The sequence below is a fragment of the Hemiscyllium ocellatum genome, chromosome 14, assembly GCF_020745735.1.
Source record: "Hemiscyllium ocellatum isolate sHemOce1 chromosome 14, sHemOce1.pat.X.cur, whole genome shotgun sequence".
In the NCBI taxonomy this organism is placed as follows: Eukaryota; Metazoa; Chordata; class Chondrichthyes; order Orectolobiformes; family Hemiscylliidae; genus Hemiscyllium; species Hemiscyllium ocellatum.
Genome location: NC_083414.1, coordinates 30,573,406 through 30,594,908, shown reverse-complemented (window position 1 = coordinate 30,594,908; position 21,503 = coordinate 30,573,406). Strand labels below are relative to the sequence as shown.

General features: G+C 38.8%; 1 protein-coding gene across 8 annotated transcripts in view; it reads left to right on the top strand.

Moving 5' to 3' along the window:
- Positions 1-21,503, top strand: part of card19 (caspase recruitment domain family, member 19) — a 69,573-nt gene that overhangs the window by 21,079 nt on the left and 26,991 nt on the right. For 5 of the 8 annotated variants that reach the window (XM_060835572.1, XM_060835573.1, XM_060835567.1 and 2 more), the window contains 4 exons: positions 10,986-11,122; positions 15,126-15,279; positions 18,819-18,887; positions 20,388-20,459. In XM_060835572.1, the coding sequence (XP_060691555.1) occupies positions 10,986-11,122; positions 15,126-15,279; positions 18,819-18,887; positions 20,388-20,459 (432 nt within the window). Of the gene's footprint in view, positions 1-9,349; positions 9,468-10,985; positions 11,123-15,125; positions 15,280-18,818; positions 18,888-20,387; positions 20,460-21,503 lie in introns of all 8 variants that reach the window. The other 3 variants (XM_060835570.1, XM_060835569.1, XM_060835568.1) reach the window with 1 other exon arrangement.

Genomic DNA, 21,503 nt, shown 5'->3' with positions numbered 1-21,503 from the left:
CAGCAATGAGCACGGACAAGCTAGAGAGGCTGACACCACGTACCGTCCCTGTATCCAGCTCACCCCACTGCTGCAGCCAGGGCTTCACTGTCTATTTCGTTTTCATTGTAACTGGTGTTGGGCAGTGGGGAATAGACCTAGCTGTCGTGGCACCGCCTTGTTACTTCCTCATAACCCGAGCGCTTCTCTTTTGTCGGATTTCTCTCTGTCTATGACTTGTCTTTACAGGATTTGACCGGGCACCACTTGAAGTGTCAGTGGGCACAGCCAGCTAACCTTGGTATTGTCAGAGGTTGTGTTCGTCCTGACATTACACGTTAGTCATTCATGTAGCCGCATGCCGTAAAAACTACGTATCCAAAGCTTTTTGGAGTCAATGTTCACGTCATTTCCAGTAGCAATTGGATTCCAGTTTAACCAATTGTCTTGTGCTATGATTTTCTATAAATCAAAGGCTTCCATTTGTAATTTTCAGGGCCCACACTATGAAGCTTTTTAAGTCGATGAACTGATTGTCAGTGCAGTCAATGCTGTGCTGTAGGAACAGAGCAGCATATGCACTCCATAAACTCCCACAAACAACAATGTAATAGTAACCAGATGATCAGCTGTTGTGTTGTTGATGGAAGGATAAATATTGGCCCTACGCCAGCCTGACTCCTGTTGTGTGTAAATTATCACAAGCTGCTGTTAATTTGGCTACTTATTAAAGAATCTCACATGATCAAATACTGAAACAATTATTTAAACTTTATTGCATGTAGCAAACAAAGTAAGGCCCCTCTTGTAAATAAGTTAAATCTCACAACCCAATTTAAAGGTAGGATTTCGACAAGATTCCAACCAACCGCGTCTATCTCTGGATATGTCCAGATTCAAGCCTTGTGAAAAGTGGTTTTCCAGAGTTCTGCTGAAGAATCCTATTGGATTCTTATAGGATTTTCTGTCTTGTTAGGCTTGTAGTGAACAGTGGATAAAAACAAGGACTGCAGATGCAGGAAACCAGAGTCTAGGTTAGAGTGGTGCTGGAAAAGCACAGCAGGTCAGGCAACATCCAAGGAGCAAGAAAATTGACGTTTCGGGCAAAAGCCCTTCATCAGGAATGTGCTTTTCCAGCACCACTCTAATCTAGACACTTGCAGTACAGGAATTAAGGGTTCTCGAGAGTAGGCGAGTAAATGGAGCTGAGTCCACAAAAACATCAGCTATGATCTTATTGAATGGTGGAGTAGGCTTGATGGGCCAGATGGTCTACTCCTGCTCCTATTTCTTATAATCTTATGGTGTGACATTATTTATGACACTTCTGAAGTCATCAAGTCTGTTGCTTACTTTCTTATCAGGAGTGAAAGCCAACTGCTCTCAGCCTCGCTTCTCTCTTCCTTATTACACTTGGTGTTTGCTGTCTGTTAGAAACACAGACTGTCCTGCTATTAACTCCTTAAATTCTTCTGCAGAGCAATCGATTGTCCTTGTGACATTATGTAAACAGCTTTTAAAACAGTTTGTCTATGTAACTTGGAATATTGCATGCATTTCTGGTTTCCTTCCTATCGGAAAGATGTTGTGAAACTTGAAAGGGCTCAGAAAAGATTTACAAGGATGTTGCCAGGGTTGGAAGATTTGAGCTACAGGAAGAGGCTGAACAGGCTGGGGCTGTTTTCCCTGGAGCGTTGGAGGCTGATGGGTGACTTTATAGAGGTTTACAAGATCATGAGGGGCATGGATAGGATAAATAGACATAGTCTTTTCCTTGGGGTCGGGGAGTCCAGAACTAGAGGGCACAGGTTTCAGGTGAGAGGGGAAAGATATAAAAGAGTCCTCCAGAGCAACTTTTTCACACACAGGGTGGTACATCTATGGAATGAGCTGCCAGAGGAAATGGTGGAAGCTGGTACAATTGCAACATTTAAAAGGCATTTGGATGGGTATATGAATAGGAAGGGTTTGGAGGGGTATGGGCCAGGTACTGGCAGGTGGGACTAGATTGGGTTGGGATATCTGGTCGGCATGGACGTTTCCACGGTTCTGTTTCCATGCTGTACATCTCTATGACTCTATAACTTCAATTCCTTTCCTCAGGAATGGTAAATTGGCATATTATTTGTAATTCCTTGTCGCTTTATCTCAGGGAATAATTTAGTCCAGAAAGAGTTGTTGCTGATTCTTTCAATCCATGATCAGTTATTAAAGTTCTGAAGTTTACAATGTTACCTTGTCAATCCACGTTTGAAGACCAGATGTCCAAGAGTCTGACCAATTCTGATTACACACACTCCAAATTTGTTCACATCAGGAAATGACAATCTTAATTAAATGCATTTACATGTACAAGCTACATAAATAATGGCATTATTTAATAACATTTTATAACTTTCTGAAATACATTTTATAAATAGGCACAGTGGAAGCTGGGTTCGCTGGCACATTCTCTTGTAAGAATGGCATTCTTTTAAACCTACAGCTACTCAGTAGTTTGTCATGTTTGCAAAGGTAATCTGGAAAGCATTATGGTCACAGAAAAACTGGTGAAAGGTACAATTATGTTTTCATGGTATCCAGTGTTTCCACAAACTGGGACCAGACTCGAAGTCATTGATGTTGAAATGAAATTGGTTTGAACCCATTCAGGGAGAATTTGAATTGACTATTCAGTCCTTTGGAAATAGAATTGTGTACTGGGCAAGAAGAAATCTGAATTGTGAACTACAGTTTAAATTGGCTATGAGAGAGACTCATAGCCTATTGCTCAGAATTTGTAGGAGCATATCATCTTGTCCCCATTTGTTATTTTTTTCTCTCTATTTAGCTGAAGGTAAAAATGTGCTTTTAATTGATGGAAATGTGAATTGAAGGCGTCCAGAGCATCAACAATTTCAGTAAATAACAGGACAAACAGTTTATCTCTTTAACTAATCAGATTAAAGACTAGTGTAAAGACAAGAAAAATCAAAAACAGAAAGGGGGGAATTGGAGTTAAATTATACTTCATGATAATAAAAGGAAAACAAAATGTAAAATGAAACATTTTAGGAACAATATTCTGCCTTCAGGAGTAATACTCTATTGTTTCAGCAGTATTGTTTTTGGGTCAGTGAGGTTATCTGATCCTGCGGAAGTAGAAATGTCACTATTTTAAAAGTCTTTGTTCATTGGTAGTCCAGTTTAATTCTTTATACCTGACAAATCCCTGAATTCCCTGACCATCACTGAAGATTCCCCTAAGCTACCATCTTTACAAAGCTAACAGTAGATCAGTGTTAAATGTCCATCCACATCAGGCACTTTGCAACAGCTGACGTACTACCTGCTGGTCACAAATTGTTGAGTTATTTAAACATTTATAACAGCATGTACACTTGCTGTTATTGTGAAGCAATTCTGAGTGATTCATTTTTTAAAAAACAATTATTTCCCTGTCTTTTCCTTCCCTGATAGAGATTTGAATTCTTGAAGGGGTATAGTTTAATGAATACCAGGCCCCACTGCTACATTCACCCAACATCAGAGCAGCCTGGCACTATGCAACTGAATTTTTTTTGTCCCAGAAGTATTTGACATTCAACTTTAAAAGTTTTTTTTTGAACTTGGAAGTAAGAAACTTGACTTTTACTGCCCTCTGCTTTTTGCATGTAAGTAATGCACCCTCTATAAGGAAAATAAATGGAATGAAGATAGTGTGGATTAACTCTGGAGGTCAGCTTGAGTTGTCTGAATTTTCTGTTGTTTCATGTGATTGTTTGTTCAGGTTTTGGAAGGTTGAGGTTTGCAACAAGTACTGAACATAGGAACAGGAGTAAGCCATTTAGCACTTCAAACCTGTTCCCCCATTTAAAGAGATTATAGAACATAGAACATAGAAAAGTACAGCACGGAACAGGCCCTTCGGCCCACGCTGTTGTGCCGAGGATTATTCCTAATTTAAAATAACATAACCTAAACTTTGCACCTCTGAACTCACTGCTGTCGAAGTGAATATTCAGTAGTTGCTTAAATGTCCCTAATGACTTTGCTTCCACCACCACCACTGTCAATGAATTCCATGCATTCACAACTCTCTGCATAAAGAACCTACCTCTGATGTCTCCTTTATACCTTCCTCCTAATATGTTAAAACTATGATCCCTCGTGCCAGTCAATCCTGCCCTGGGGAAAAGTCTCTGGCAATTGATTCTATCCATGCCTCTCATTACCTTTTGGAGATGCCGGTGTTGGACTGGGGTGTACAAATATAAAAATCACACAACACTAGGTTGTAGTCCAACAGGTTTAATTGGAAGCACACTAGCTTTCGGAGCGACGCTCCTTCATCAGGTGATAGTGGAGGCCTCGATCCTAACACAGAATTTATAGCAAAAATTTACAGTGTGATGTAATTGAAATTATACATTGAAAAACTGATTGTCTGTTAAGCCTTTCATCTGTTAGAATACAGTGATAGTTTCACTTCTTTCATGTGTAAATCACAAAACCTTTTTTTAAAGTTGCATTCTCGGGTTAGCTGTTAACAATGGTGATAGCTAGACAATATGTTGAAGGTGTTAGCCCCCTGTGTTCTCTATCTGTGCCATGATGTTTAGATTGATTCTAATCTAAAAAGTGAGATAACAGAGTTTTACATAAATTCATGCAGTTTTTGAGCTCAGAGTTCTACATGAATGTATGCAGTTTTTGAGCAAAGTGCAATGTAACTCTGCAAGTACAGATTCACTCCACAAAATATATGTGTGCATGTGGGTCTTTGTCTGTCTGTGTGTGTGAGAGTCTGTCTGGGGTGGGGTTGTGAGTGTGAGAAAGTGTGTGTGTGTGTAGTGAGTGCAGTGAGTCTTAAGTCTGTAAGGGAGTGTGAATGCGGGAGTGTGTGTGTATTTGTGGGCAGCATGAGGTGGCACAGTGGTTAGCACTGCTGCCTCACAGCGCCAGAGACCCGGGTTCAATTCCCGACTCAGGCAACTGACTGTGGAGTTTGCACGTTCTCCACGTGTCTGCGTGGGTTTCCTCCGGATGCTCCGGTTTCCTCCCACAAAGATGTGCAGGTCAGGTGAATTGGCCATGCTAAATTGCCTGTAGTGTTAGGTAAAAGGGGTAAATGTAGGGGAATGGGTGGGTTGCGCTTTAGCGGGTCTGTGTGGACTTGTTGGGCCAAAGGGCCTGTTTCCACATGTAAGTAATCTAATCTAATCTAATCTAATAAGGGTGTATGTGGGTGTCTGTGTGTACTAGTGTCCATGTGTATATGAGAGTGTGTGTGTGTGTGTAGGAATGTGTGTGTGTGTGTGTGTGTGTGTAGTGCAATGGTGATCACCTGTAATGTGACATGAACCCAAGGTCCCGGTTGAGGCCCTCCTTATGGGTACCGAATTTAGCTATCAGCCTCTGCTCGGCCAATTTCCTCTGCAGCCTGTCCCGAAGTCCACCTTGGAGGATGGTCACCCAAGGCTAAATGTCCTGGACCACTGAAGTGTTCCCCAACTGGGAGGGAACCCTTCTGTCTGTTGATTGTTGTGCGGTGCCCATTCATCCGTTGTTGTAGCCTTTGCTCAGTTTCCCCAATGTACCATGCATCCAGGCATCCTTGCCTGCAACATATAAGATAGACAACGTTGGCTGAGTCACATGAGTACCTGCCATGTATATATACACCCATAAACACGCACACCCACACACACAACCCCCACCCCAGATAGACACACACACAGACAGACAAAGTCCCACATGCACACTTATATTTTGTGGGATGAATTTGTACTTGCAGAGTTACATTGCATTTTGCTCAAAAACTGCATACATTCATGTAGAACTCTGAGCTCAAAAACTGCATGAATTTATGTAAAACTCTGTTATCTCACTTTTTAGATTAGAATCAATCTAAACATCATGGCATAGACAGAGAACACAGGGGGCTAAAATCTTCAACATATTGTCTAGCTATCACCATTGTTAACAGCTAACCCGAGAATGCAACTTTTAGAAAAAGGTTTTGTGATTTACACATGAAAGAAGTGAAACTATCACTGTATTCTAACAGATGAAAGGCTTAACAGACAATCAGTTTTTCAATGTATAATTTCAATTACATCACACTGTAAATTTTTGCTATAAATTCTGTGTTATGATCGAGGCCTCCACTATCACCTGATGAAGGAGCGTCGCTCCGAAAGCTAGTCTTATTACCTTGTATGTCTCAATCAGGTCACCTCTCTTCCTCCTTCTCTCCAGAGAGAAAAGTCTGAGCTTAGTCAACCTCTCTTTATAAGGCAAGCCCTCCATTCCAGGCAGCATCCTAGTAAACCTTCTTTGCACCCTCTCCAAAGCCTCTATATCTTCCTATAGTAGGGCAACCAGAACTGGACACAATATTGCAAGTGTGGTCTCACCACGGTCTTGTAGTGCTGCACCAAAACCTCGCAGCGCTTAAACACAATCCCCCTGTTAATGAAAGCCAAAACCCCATATGCTTTCTTAACAACCTTATCCACTTGGGTGGCAAATTTGAGGGATCTATGCGCTTGAAGACCAAGATCCCTCTGTTCCTCCATCTGCCATTTCTCAGCCCAGCTCTGCATCGTGCCTATGTCACACTGCAGCCTGCAATAACCCTTGATACAATCAACGGTACCTCTAACCTTTGCGTATCGGCAAATTTACTAATCCACCCCTCAACCTCCTCATCCAAGTCATTTATAAAAACTATGAAGAGCAGAGGCCCAAGAACAGAGCCCTGCAGGACATCACTCACCACTGACCTCCAGGCAGAATACTTTCCATCTACAACCACTCTCTGCCTTCTGTCAGCCAACCAATTCTGAATCTAGACAGCTAAATCTCCCTGTTTCCCATATCTCCTGACTTTATGAATGAGCCTACCATGGGGAATCTTATCAAGTGCTTTGCTGAAATCCAGATACACCACATCCATTGCTTGACCTTTGTCAACCTGTCTCGGCATCTCCTCAAAGAATTCAATAAGATTTGAGAGGTATGACCTGCCCCACACAAAGCCATGCTGACTGCCTTTAATCACACTATGCTTTTCCAAATAACCATAAATCCTATCCCTCTGAATTCTTTCTAAAACCTTGCTGACCACAGATTATGGTTCATCTGTGGTCTAATTCCATATATTTGCTTTTGGCCCATGTTCTTTGCTACCTCTGCTTAATAAAAATAAATTACCTCCAATCTAAAACTAACAACTAGTCTAGCATCAGCAGCTATTTGTGAACAGCAGAGTTCCAAACATCCACCACCTTTTTGTGTAGAAGTGCTTCAGACTGTGCTTCAGATAGTTCTAGAATCTCCTACCAATGGAAATCTGTATACTCTCATAACTTGACCTCTGAAGTCCTGGTAACATTCTTCTAAACTTACATTGTATTCCCTCCAAAACCAATATATCCTTCTGTGAATTGCCCAGATCAGCACTCATTACTCCAAGTGCTCAACTAGCCTGCATTTGCAAAAACTCACCATCTAATGTTCAACATTACATTCCAGGATTGGACAATATTTGCTAAATAATCTTGTGTGCAAATAAAAGGTTATCTTTTCAGCTCACAACGTAGCACACTTTGTAATGTACAAGAAGCTACATGTGTTCATACATAGGACTCTGTTCTTTACAGATGAAAAGACATGTGTAGACACAACATTTCTACTCCGAATAAGTGATATCTATTGTCTGGTTCATTTTTGACCAATCAGAGTCAATCATTCTGGGTGAAACTCTTTAGAAAAAAGCTTGACAGTTGCCTAACAGTCATTAGTCAGTGGTGCATTCTCTGTCGTAATTCCTGCCAATCAGGGTCCATTTGCCAGCTGAACATCACTATTATATATTATAAATGTTGTTTTCCCTTTACTTGGGAATTTCCTGTGATTTGTCCTGATGAAAAGCTTCAATAGAATGTTCAAATTTTTCAGCAATATTCAAAATTTACTCATGTTTTACTGTGTTTTGTTTGAAAAATGCTACGCTTTTCGAAATAATTTGCATTAAAATTTGAGACGCTCTTCGTCTTTAGTGCAAATCTCTTGCTCCTAACATTTCCAATAAGAACAAAACAGTAAGTTGGGTAAACTGGGAAAAAAAAGATGGGGACTGGAGAAAAGAGAGGAGGAAAAGATATGGATAATGAATTTGTGGAAGGAGTAGGTTGTTATGGAGATGATCTCTCAATTCCATGTTATGATACTTTGCAGTGTCAAAAACTGAACTGCTACATCCATGAAATTTCTGTTTTTCTTTTGCTGCATTATTTTCCCCAATCAGGACTGTAATTTGATCTCCAGTGAGGTCTCATCCTGTTCTCTGACAGAGATCTTGGGAATTATGGTATGGTGAGTGGGCTAACATGTGACCCATATTGGCCTCTCTTACAAAAGCAGCTGGATTAAAATTCACTTTGTTGGTTTATTTCTAAAATAATTCTGTGGATGCTGTAAGAGTGGGGAAATATTAATAACACGCAAATGACCGGAAGTTATTTTGGAACATTAGGTTATTTTAAATGCACACTATATTTAATATCCATTCAACAAGAATCTAACTTACAATTAAAGCTGTGGCCAGCACCAACAATGCAGCTAAACAGGAAGATGCATGAACAAATGAAACTGAAACATTTAATTTCATTGTAACAATGCTTGTAACATGATGTCGCCTAATTTATATTGGAGTACCTTTTATCATTAGAATTTTGAATTTTGAGTACTGTAGCAATCAACCTCAAACAAGATCTTGTGTCTAAATTTAATTGATTTTAATCTATCACTAGAAATGTTGTAAATGTTCACATGAGGGAAGCTGATGGCCTAGTGGTATTAATATTAGATTATTGGTCTAGAGACTCGGGTAATGTTCTGGGGAGCTTGGTCCTAATCCGGCCATGGCAGATAGAGTTGTATAAGATTATGAGGGGCATGGACAGCATGAATAGAAAGCAGATGTTCTCCTCAGTTGAAGGGCCAGTAAAAAGGGGACAACATTTTAAAGTGGAAGGCAGATGATTTAGAGGGGTTTGCGGAAAGACCTTTTCACCCAGAAGGTAGTAGGGATCTAGAGTGCACTGCCTGGGAAGGTAGGGAACTTTACAACCTTTAAAAGTTACTAGATGAGTGCTAGATGAGTTTCATAATATTCAAGACTGTGAGCCTATTGTGGGATAGTGGGACTAATGTAAGCTATGGTATATCTTTGGCAATACAGACTTGATGGGCTGAAGGGCCTTTTCTGTAGTCTATCTCTAGGTGTTGGACTATGAATGTTGCCAAATCATTTCACTTTGAGGGTATTAAAATTAAGTTCAGTCCAACCTTTCCCTAATGTTCTTGTATGTATTTCCGGCAGAAATCACTGGATTACAATCAGGATTCAGAATACTGAACTATTCTCTCAACCCAGAATGTTGACTCCAGTGACACTAACACTGTTGTCATCTTCTTTGGAATGAATTACTTCTGTACAGGTCAGATTTAACCTATTTCGGCTATTCACTGCCTTAAACATATGCTTCATGATCAATATGTGACCTGTCATTTCATTACTCAGACCCATTCATTTTCTGGACTTCTGCACAAAGTTGAAGCATGTATTTCTGCTCACATTACGTGAGGCCATTAGAAATTGGTGAGATCTTGCTTGGAAGCTCCGGACCTTTAATCTATAATTCAAAACCATTACATTTTAAAAGGGCAGAAAGTATTTAATATTCTTTTCCCAGCTCTTTCAAACAATGTAATTTTGTATGGTGGCTGTTGTCAGTGGTAAATTAAAATGGGGGATGTTTAAAAATGAATGCTTTATTGAAGAGTAGTGCTCAAAATACTGGGAACATTTTCACAAGTGAAATTCATAATGTGACTTGGATTATAAATGGCTGGTGCAGCTTGGCAAGCAGTCAGTTTATTTATATCACTGCAGTGCAAGGCAATAATCAGATCTTCACTAATTGTTAACAGTGCAAACCATTAATTGAAAATCTGGAGGTTTTGAATTTGTTTGAAATCCTCATTTTAAATGGTAATGCAAAGTTTAACTGCACAAAGCAGTGTTCTCAATACAATTTAAGCAGTATCTTTGCAGTTAACTTTTAGGATAAGCGCAGTTGGAGTCACAGTGGGAACAGTTAGTAGCCTTTATCAGGCTTGGAGGGAGAATGCCCACAAAGAATTGCAGATTTCAGACTACTGAGTTGCTGATACTGAATTTATTGGTCATATGATTATCCTAAAATCCTAGATATCCTACTATAAACCCGACAGGCCATTTGGCCCAAATGCATACCATCCAGACTCACGCTCCCCCCAAAATCACCCTGCATTTCCCATGGCTAATCCATCTTCTTGGACACTATGGGTATTTTAGCATGGCCTATCCACCGAATCTGCACATCATTGGACTGTGAGAGGAAGAACACACAGACAGTGGCAGAATGTGTAAACTCCACACAGTAAGTCACCCAAGGCTGGAATTCAAATGGGTCCCTGACGCTATGAGGCAGTTGTGCTAACCACTGAGCCACCTAGCTGCTGTAGATTAGATTTGTAATTCAATCTATCTGAGGGGATAGGAATACAAAGCGATCTAGGAGCACAGATTCACAAATCATTAAAGGTAACAAGCATGTTAATATGGCCATATACCTAAACAATGCCAAATAAAAAGTTTGGCTTCATTTTCAATCTCTGTAGCACTTGTTATTTTTATGTAGTAGTAGAATTAATTTTAATTTAATAGGAGCTTCTTTTCTCCTACAAGCTGCAAGGTTAATCCAAGTTGTTTCTTAATCACAATCACTTGGAAAGGGGTTGGGGCAGATGGTGAGAAGCTTATAGTGGATAAACTGCAAGACAACTAAAAATCATTCCATGTCTTCCTGTCAGATATCTAGAAGGAAGACAGTAGCAATACGACTCGCTAAATACTACTCTGATTTGTTAAAGGATATCATACAAGTTCATGCTCGTGTTGTGGTATTTTACAGACTACTGCAAGCGACTGGAAAAGGACACACGGTTTTTAACGAATGAAGGAACACTCAGTGAAAAACTGGTGGACAGAATAGTTCTTCATCTGTATAGAATCTATCCCCAAATTCTGAATAATACAGAAGCTGAAATGGTAAGAAAATGTACATGTTACTGTGCTATGTGCTATTACATCCAAGTTTATAGCCCTGTAATTCGTTTTGTCATCTTATTGGTAGAAGTGAGAAAGTGAGGACTGCAGATGCTGGAGATCAGAGTCGAAAAGTGCAGCGCTGCAGGTCAGGCAGCATCCAGGGAGCAGGAGAATTGATGTTTCTGTTATAAGCCCTTCATCACAAAGGCCCATTCCTGATGAAGGGCTTATGCCTGAAACATTGATTCTCCTGATCCTCGGATGCTGCCTGACCTGCTGTGAGTTTCCAGTGCCGCACTTTTCAACAGTAATTGTTTAAAGTTAATTGGCATTTCAGTGGTACAGTCTGTCATTGTGCTAACCAATTGCAGAGTTTTGCAGGAAAACTAATATGTACAATCCACAGTGACTCTTATATTGTCAGGGATGGCAACGCATGGAGATAAAAGTGGAAGATAAGTTAACAGCACACTTTATTTCACCAACTTTTGGCTACTAGTTGAGAGGAAGAGGCTTGGGAATAGTACATGGTGTGAGGAAATGGAGAGGGAGTAATATATTACAGTGGGAGGCCATTTGGTCTGTGTTCACAATTCATCTAACACAAAATTGGAATGATCTAATTAAATTTATCACGCTGCCCTTTTGCAATACCCGTTTATGTATGTGAGTTCTCAAATGTATATCTAATTCTGTTTAACTGTGTCATTTTCCTTCTATAGCTAAATGTCCTGTGCTTGAATAACTCTGTGCAAAGAACTCTTCCAATTTCTCCCTTTGTTTTCACGATAATGCTGAGCCAATGCTCCCCATCTTGAACTGAATAAACATTCATTGAGAATAGTTGAAATACACAAAATACTGGAAACACTCAGTAAGTGAGTTGCTATCTGTGGACAGAACAAATTGTTTTAGTCTTTTGAATCCAGATTTTTAAGTGTAAAACATTCATCTGTTCTCTCTACAAATATCATTTGATCTGCTAAATGCTTCCATTTTGTCAGAGTTTGCAGTCATTTGCTTTTTAATTTACTGTTGCTCTGTGTGTAGAGCTTCTTTAAATACTGTATTTGAAAAGGAAGAAAGAGACTAAAGATAACATAGGTCCCTTAGAAAATAATAATGGGGAACGAAGAAATGGTATAGGAGGATGATAAATATTTTGCATCAGTCTTTATAGTAGAAGACGTTACTAGCTTTCCAAAAATTCTAAATAACCAAGGGGCAAAATGAGGAGAAGAAGAATATAATAACTATCACTACAGAAAAAAATACTAGGGAAACTAATGAGGTTAAAGACTGACTTGTCTCCTGATACTGATGGGATGCATCCTAGGATATTTTTAAAAAATAGCTGTAGAGATAATGGATGCACTGGTAGTAATCTTCCAAGAATCCTTAGATCCAAAGGATTGGGAAACTGCAAAGGTAACATCCTTAATTGAATAGGGAAGGTCACAGAAACAAGTAAGTTAGCTAAACATCTGTAATTGGGAAAATGTCAGGGTCTGTTATGAGAGATGTAGAGCATTTAGAAGTACATGATATGGTCAAACAGAGTCAACATGATTTCATGAAGTGGATATTATGCCTAACAAAATTTATTAGTGTTCTTTGAGGAAATAACAAACAGGATAGATAAAGGGAAAGCAATGGATATAATATATTTGGATTTTAAGAATGCACTTGATTAGCTGCCACATGTTAGCTAGTTACAAAGGCAACAGCCCAAGTCAGAGACGTAGAATAAGGTGGACTTTTTAGAATGGCAAGCTGTAATTTTAGTGGAGAACCACAAATATCACTGCTGGACCCACAATTATTTACAATATATTTTCATGAATTGGAATAGGAAAGTCAACATACAATAGCTAAGTTTGGGGGATGACGTAAAAGTATGTATGAAGGCAGTGCTGAGAATGACACAAATGCGGAAGGATATAGACAGGTTAAGCCCATGGGCAAAAAACTTAGCAGATGGAATATAATATTGAAAAATGTGAGTTTGTGCATTTTGGCAGGAAAAGTAGGTACCTGAATAATATTTAAAGAGACAAAGAATACAGAAAGCTACACCGCAGAGGTATTTGGGAGTACTCATGCACAAATCACAAAAAGCCAGCATAGCATCCAAATTCAGCAGATGGGAAGGAATCTTGGCCTTTATTTCAAAGGGAATGGAATATGAAATTAGGGAAGTTTTACTAAAATTATACAAGACACCAGTCAGATCACAGCTGGACTACTGTGAAAAGTTTTGGGCCCCTTACCTATGAAAAGATATACTGGCATTGGAGGCAGTCCAGATAAGGTTCACCAATGCTGTACATCTCTATGACTCTATATGGAGTGTCCCTCTCATGAGGACAGGTGAGTAGTTTGACCCATATTCATTAGAGTTTGAAAGAGGTGGTCTTACTGAAATATACACAATTCTTCGGAGATGTGACAGGGTGGATGTAGTAAGATTGTGTCTCTGGTTCTATGAGGGAAACAATCTCATGTGAGAGGTCACTCGTTTAAATCAGAAACGAGGAGGAATTTCTTCTCTCAAAAGCTAGTGAATTTGTGAAATTCCTCACTGCAGAGGGCTGTCAAGGCTGGGTCATTTAGTATATTCGAGGCTGTGATAGACACATTTTTAATCAGTAAGGGAATTGAGGGTTACAGGGAATAGGCAGGAAAGTTGAGTTGTGGATTATCAGATCAGCCATGATCTCATTGAATGGCATCAATGGGCTGAATGGCCTGTTGCTGCTCCTAATGATCTTTATAGATTAAATGATTTTGTTTGCATCCAACTTTGTGAATTTTCATTTTGGAGACACTAAGTCTGAATGATGATCATGTCTTAATTTCTGTAGCCATTCCCAGACTTGAATCAGTCCCCATCTGAACAAAGAACACAATCAAAGTTCACCTGTCCTCCGGCCATTCCATAGATTGTCCATACCATGCTGATTTTTAAAAGTAAAATATTTGTCTTTTTCATAAATTCTCGTGCAAAAATCATGGGCGTAATAGTATAAGAAACAGCTTTTCAGTAATCTTAAATCAGGTCGTCTGCCAAAGTCTATATTGAGTAATGACAACTGCTTAGAGTTCTGTTCAGTGTTAAGCATGACAGAGGTACCTCTGTTTTCTTACAGATGATAAGGTGCATTTCAGTTCACAGCAGAGGTCTGAGTCATTGTGACATCACTTTTAGATGTATGTTGTAGTCTGGGGTTTATGCACAGAAAGAGGGTTGATGCGGCTTACTGCCTGTTATTGACTGCAGATTGATACTGCCTGTTTAGCTAAGTTAGAAATATGCATTCCCTAAACAATCACTTCTGAGTTCGGACTCAAATTGTGAGGTTTCATGAGCAAATTACTTAACAATGTAGCAGTTATCTTGCATACAGCAATGTCTCACAAACAGCTTTTGTGTCGCCATAGTCTTACCAGATCATAGGACTGTTCTCTCATTAGAGAGAGATGACTGGTGGTGACAACATGGGGGCCACCATACTTAAGGTGAGAAGAGAGGTTGACAAAGAGCTTCCTTCATAGTAATCTCAGCCAGTGACAAGAATTGATGGCACACTGTTGACATCACACTGCTTCGCAAACCAACTGTCACAAACATCAATATAGTAAACACCAAATATCATTTCTTAGGTATTGGTAAGGGGTAGGTATTGGCCAGGACACCACAGAGAACTCCCCTCTTTTTCCATGCATAGCACTATAGGAGGTAAGATAGTATATTTGTTTAATGCTGTATTGAAATGTCTAATCACTGCCAATGCAGCAGTTGATTGGCATTTCACGAGGGTATCAGCGAAGCTATATGCTCAAGTCCTTGGGGTAGGATTTGAACCTCTGACTTAATGTGAGAGTGCTATTCAGTAAGCCAAGGCTAATGCTGTCGGAATAAAGGAGCTGATGTGAACAAAGGTAGTTTATTCCTTATCCTGATGGCAATAATCATGCTAAAGCTTGCATTTTCTTTCAACAGTTCAGAAATGTAAATACTCCAGTGTGCGTAAGAATATCGGAGCTCCTCCTTCATCTGCAGAAGAAGAGCAACAGAGCATGTAAGGAATTTTATAATGCTTTGGAGACAAATGATGCACAGATCTACAAAAAATTGCCAAGCAAATACCTGGCCAGTAAGTTTGCAATTTCATGCAGGTACTGTATTAAGTAGAGTGTTTTACTTGTCTTACTGGATTTGTTACTATCTTTGTACAAATATAACTTTTAAAATTAGGTTCAAAATTCATATCATTATCAAAAAGAATGACACAGATTTATTTTATTAATTAAAACCTTCACTGAAACAAATGACTAAAAGCATTACTGACGAAAGACTATTTCATTTTAGTAATGATTTGGAGATGCCAGTGTTGGACTGGGCTGTACAAAGTTAAAACACACACAATACCAGGTTATAGTCCAACAGGTTTAATTGGAAGCACTAGTTTTTGGAGCGCTGCTCCTTTGTTAGGTGATTATGGAGTACACAATTGTAAGACACAGAATTAATAGCAAAAGTTTACAGTGCAATGTAACTGAAATTATACATTGAAAAATACTTTGTTTGTTAAGTCTCTCATCTGTTAGAATCTCCATGATGGTTTCACTTCTTTCATATGTAAATCACAAATTTTTTTTAAAAATTACATTCTCAGGTTAACTTTAACAATTGGTGTCAGCCCAGATAATGTGTTGAAGGTGGTCGCCGCCTGTGTGCTGATGTCTGTGCTATAATGTTTAGATTTATTTTAATCTAACAAAAATGAGTTAACAGAGTCTTACATGGATCCATGCAGTTTTTGAACAAAGTACAAACTCTGCAAGTACAAATTCACCCCACAAATGTACAAAGTTAAAAATCACACAACACCAGGTTATAGTCCAACAGATTTAATTGGAAGCACTATCTTTCGGATTTCGGACCTTCAACCTCAGACCTTTGGGTGATCATCCTCCAAGGCAGACTTTGGGACAGGCAGTAGTGAAAAGTGGCCGAGTAGAGGCTGATAGCTAAGTTCAGTACCCATAGGGAGGGCCTCAACCGGGACCTTGGGCTCATGTCACACTACAGGTGACCACCATTGCACTGTGTACGCACACTCCTACACAGACTCCTACACACACACACACACACACACACACTCACTCACTCACTCACTCACTCACTCACTCACTCACTCACTCTCACTCACACACACACACTCTCCTATATATACACAGGCACACTCACACACACCTACTGACAAACACACTCCCACACTCTCACGTGTATCCTCTCACAGACCTCGATTCCTTTACACTCACATATACACTGTCTCTCTCTCTCTCACACACACATACACACACGTTTAAGGGATGAATTTGTACTTACGCAGTTACATTGTACTTTACTCAAAAACTGCATGAATCCATGTAAGACTCTGTTAACTCATTTTTTAGATTAGAATCAGTCTAAACATTATGGCACAGACAACAGCACCAAGGAACGAATACCTTCAACACATTATGTGGGTTGACATCAGTTGTTAAAGTTAACCTGTGAATGTAACTTTTTTTTAAAAAATTGTGATTTACATATGTAAGAAGTGAAACTAACATGGTCATTCTAACAGATGGGAAACTGAAACAATCAAGGTATTTTACAATGTATAATTTCAGTTACATCATACTGTAAACTTTTGCTATAAATTCTGTGTCTTACAATTGTGTCCCCCACTATCACCTGATGAAGGAGCAGTGCTCCGAAAGTTAGTGCTTCCAATTAAACCCGTTGGACTATAACCTGGTGTTGTGTGGTTTTTAACATCATTTTAGTAAGCATCTTATACTTTATACTTAATACACAGCTTAATCTCCACAATGTTACAGACCTTACAGCAAATAGACCAATGTTGCTCTTAGCTTCCTCTGGATCTCCATATGCTGCTTTGCTGAATATAATCTTTGTTTGCTGAATGTAAACTGTGTTTTCAGAGTTTTATAAACCTATCACCAGCACCAAAGTCTGTTCCAAAGATTATTTTTTCCTCTCTCGCACCCCCAGAATTAATCTCCTGGTACCTGTAGAAGGCTGCTGAATGGATATTTTGACTAAAGATACTCTTCCTCCTGCTTTTGTGGTAACTCACGAAGTCCAGCAGTTTTATTTCTCTGCTGATTGCATAAAACTGCTGTGTCTGGTTGTAATGTTCATTAATTAGAAGGGAAACCTACAACCTCATCTCAAAAATGGCTCCTTCTGCATTCTTTCTCATAGCATCGTGAAACATCTTAAGTTTACATCCAGGTAGAAACACTAATTAGGTTTAGAGGGATATGAACCAAATGCAGGGCAAATGGGACTAGATTTATCTAGAATATCTGGTTGGCATGGATGAGTTGGGCCAAAGGTTCAGTCTCTGTTGTGTACATCTCTATGATTCTATGGCTCTATCTATCCTATACCAGAATTACTTACGTCTTAGTATGTAAAATTAAACCTGTGGCACAATTGTTTACCATTCAATGCCAAGAATACCTTTCTGGGACCTTAAAGACTCAAAGTCTTATTGCAAACTCTGAGGCGGCTGCCATTGTCCATCATGCTTGCACACCATATACCTTCCCCTCAGTAAAACAATTTCAGCTTTCCTTAATTTCTAACCATCAAACCACTCAGGCTTACTGTCAGGCAGATCTTAGACCAGGTCATACTACTTGCTTCATTTTGCCCTAAATTTAAGGTTGCACTCCCCATAATATTAATAATCCTATACATTTTGTAATTGTAATTAACTTCATGCAAGCTTACTTGAGTTAAGTTGTACATCGTGACATTATCTGTATAACACAAGCATCATGGAACACATTGGGGTTATTTTTGAAGTACACAGGAATCCACTAACCACAGTCATTCTCTGGTGACTTAACACCTTTGTGCTATGAATCAGTAAATTATCTTAACCTGAATATAGTTGGAGTCTGTGTTTATTTTCAATCACTTGGGATTCTGGTGCGGTGGCTGTGTCCCTACCTCTGGGACAGAAGTCCAAGTTCAAGTACCACTACCTGCTCCAGATATTTTAAATAGAGTCATAGATATACAGCATGGACACAGATTCTTTGGTTCAACTTGTCTATGCCAACCAGATATCCTATATAAATCTAGTCCCCATGTGCCAGTATTTGGCCCATATCTGTCTAAACCCTATTCATATACCCATCCAGATGCCTCTTAAACATAGATAGTGGCATAACATCTAAACAGGTTCATTAATAATAGTCTTAATGTAATCCTAATGACTAACTTACTGACCTGAAAGTGAGTTGTTTGCACTCTGCATTGGGTTTGGCTGATTTGAAAGTTGGGCCAACTCTGTAAAAATGTGATCATCTGTATAAGACTATGCTCCAGATTATGAAAATAAGGATTACTTCATTATCATTTCACTTCTTTGTGGTGTTATCATAATGAAAGTGATCACCTCTAATTACTTTCCTCCCTATTGGGTTTGCCAACAATTTTCTTGTGATGACCAGGTGCCTTGAAAGTCTTGCTCAATGTGACTGCTCCAAAATTCATCTTTGGAAATCATAGGGTCTTAATCTGTTCTCAGATACAGTTCTTCAGATTGTGATAATTTATACAGATCAAAAAAATGAAACTAAATATCTGCATTACTTTCTTTCACAGGAACAATAACATCAATGGGAATTAACATGGATACCTACAATAGGGAGAAATACATACTCAATGACAGGGGTAATTTATTTTTAAAATATATTATTTTGAAGCTTGATTTGAAATGTAAGAACACAGCATTTATTTTATATGATTACTGTTGTTAATTGGCATTAGTGTTCTGTCAAAATTAATTTTCACAATACTGCAGAGAAAGATCATGAAAATAATTTTTGAGAGCATACATTTTAGAATATGAATACATTATGTCTGTTTATACCTCCACTCTTTGAAGGGTTTAGCTCAACAACGATGATGTCAGTACTAAAGTCTATACAGCATTTTGAATTTTCACTTCCTATCAGAGTGCTGAAGTGTTTTACAATGAAGTGAGATTACTGAGAGAGATTATCACTGACTTTTTCATATTCCATCAAAAACCTTGGTGCTTGATTTGATCATTGTCTGATTGTAAATGTATGTGCTACCTGTGGTGGTCTGCCTAATTCCATTTCATGTTGCTGGTGAGAAATGTGTCACATGACCAGTTCATCTATATTTCTTATAAATGTGTAAAGAAGGTGTAAAGGGGTTGACATTAAAGATTTGCCAATACATTAAATTTGTAATTTAGTACATTTTCCTCACATTGCTGATTATTGTCATTTTGGACTAATGACAGTTGTTGTAATTTAAATTAGATTAGATTCCCTACAGTGTGGAAATAGGCCCTTAGGCCCAACAAGTCCACACCGACCCTCCGAAGAGTAACCTAACCAGATCCATTCCCCTAACTAATGGACCTACACTATGAGCAATTTAGCATGGCCAGTTCACCTGACCTGCACATCTTTGGATTGTGGGAAGAAACTGGAGCACGTGGAGGAAACCCACACAGACACGGGGAGAATGTGCAAACTCCACACAGACAGCGGAAATCGAACCTGGGTTCCTGGCACTATGAGGCAGCAGTGCTAAACACTGAGCTACCGTGCTGCCTGAAATATTGTGCACCTTGTCTTAATTATTTTAAAATGTAAAATATTTAACAAAGGTTAATTGTAACTTATTTTCCTTGACAAAAATGAATGATGTAACTAGTGTGAGTATAAAGCCACCTTTTCCTGGTGCTTTTTTGAAGGAGAACATTGATTCTGCAATTTGATATTTGTTAAATGCAGAGTGAGTCACACTGGATTTCTGTGAAAATGTCAATTTCTTTGATGATGATTATTCCACCACCTCTGCATTAAAAATTAGGCTACAGATGTAACCAGCTGATATTTTTCCTGTTTATTGATCTGACTCATATACAAATCGTTGACCCTTTTGTGTCCATATATATGGTAAAATGATTCCGGTTCTATTAGCTAAAGGCTTAGACTTTTTAAAAAATCTATTTATAATATGTGAGTATTGCTGGCAAGGCCAGCATTTAGTCCATTCTATAAACCTTGGACTTTAAAACTCCCATTTCTTTTCTTGGGGTTACTTATAATTCATGAATTTAAGAGACCTGATGGTCTAATCTAACATTTGCTCTAAAATCGAAAATAAAATGAGTGTTGCATTTATTTTCAGGTCCTGTATTTTTTCTGGCTTGTTTTAGTGTGGCAGCAGGATTGGCTTTTCTTCTGTATTACTGTAAAGAAGGTAAGAGTGCATAATTAATAAAGGAAGTAACAAATTAAGTTGATGTTATAATTCATATCTGCCCCAGGCAAACATAAAACATTCCCCTTTTATTAAGAGGTTAACACAGATGTTAGAAAGCTTAAACATCTGTTTTTGCAGTTGCAGAGTCCTGTAGTTTATAACTTTAGTTATATGAATGTGACCTCTCTTCCTACATCACCTTAATGAAAACTAAGGATTATTCTGCATTTATGTGTTATGAAGGAAATTCTTAGTTTCATAAAAATGTACTAAGCAATTGTTGCAGAGTTTTTTAAGTTATCAAACATTAAATAGTGTCCACTATTTGTTTTATCAAAATTGAAACTATCATACGTTGTTGCAGATTCACTTGTAATCTGAAGATGTTAAATTTTAGACTTATGTCCATTGAAATATCAAATTTGATTGCTGTATGTATTTCCATTGCCACTAAAGGGTAATAAATCACATTACAAATGTGAACCATGATGCCCCATATGCGAGAACAGCTTGCATTTTATGGAGATTTTTACCTGGTGAAAGATGTCATGAAGCTCCCTCCAGCAGAAACAGGAAGGGGAAAATAGGAACACAAAAAGAGTGAGGGGTGGAACAGAAAGAATGGTCGAAAGAATTGGATATAGATAGTTTTTCTAGCAATGACAGGTTTGGCAAGTTTGAAAAATTCAGGAAGGAGTTCTAAAGCACAGCAACAATACAGCTAAATGATTAACCAAGAGTGATGGAACTGCAAGGGCAGAAGTTTAAAGTAAATGAATCATTGAGGAACAGCAGTACGTATATACTGAATTCACGACTTGCTGAGGTATGGTGCAGTGAGTCCATGGAGATTTATGGAAAGGGGGTCAAAGATCTTCAAATCTACATGCTGGGGGTACATGAGGCACTGTAGCTTGACACATTTTCATAACTTGGAGAAAGTGAGGACTGCAGATGCTGGAGACCAGAGATGAAAAATGTGGTGCTGGAAAAACACAATAGGCCAGGCAGCATCCGAGGAGCAAGAGAATCGACGTTTCG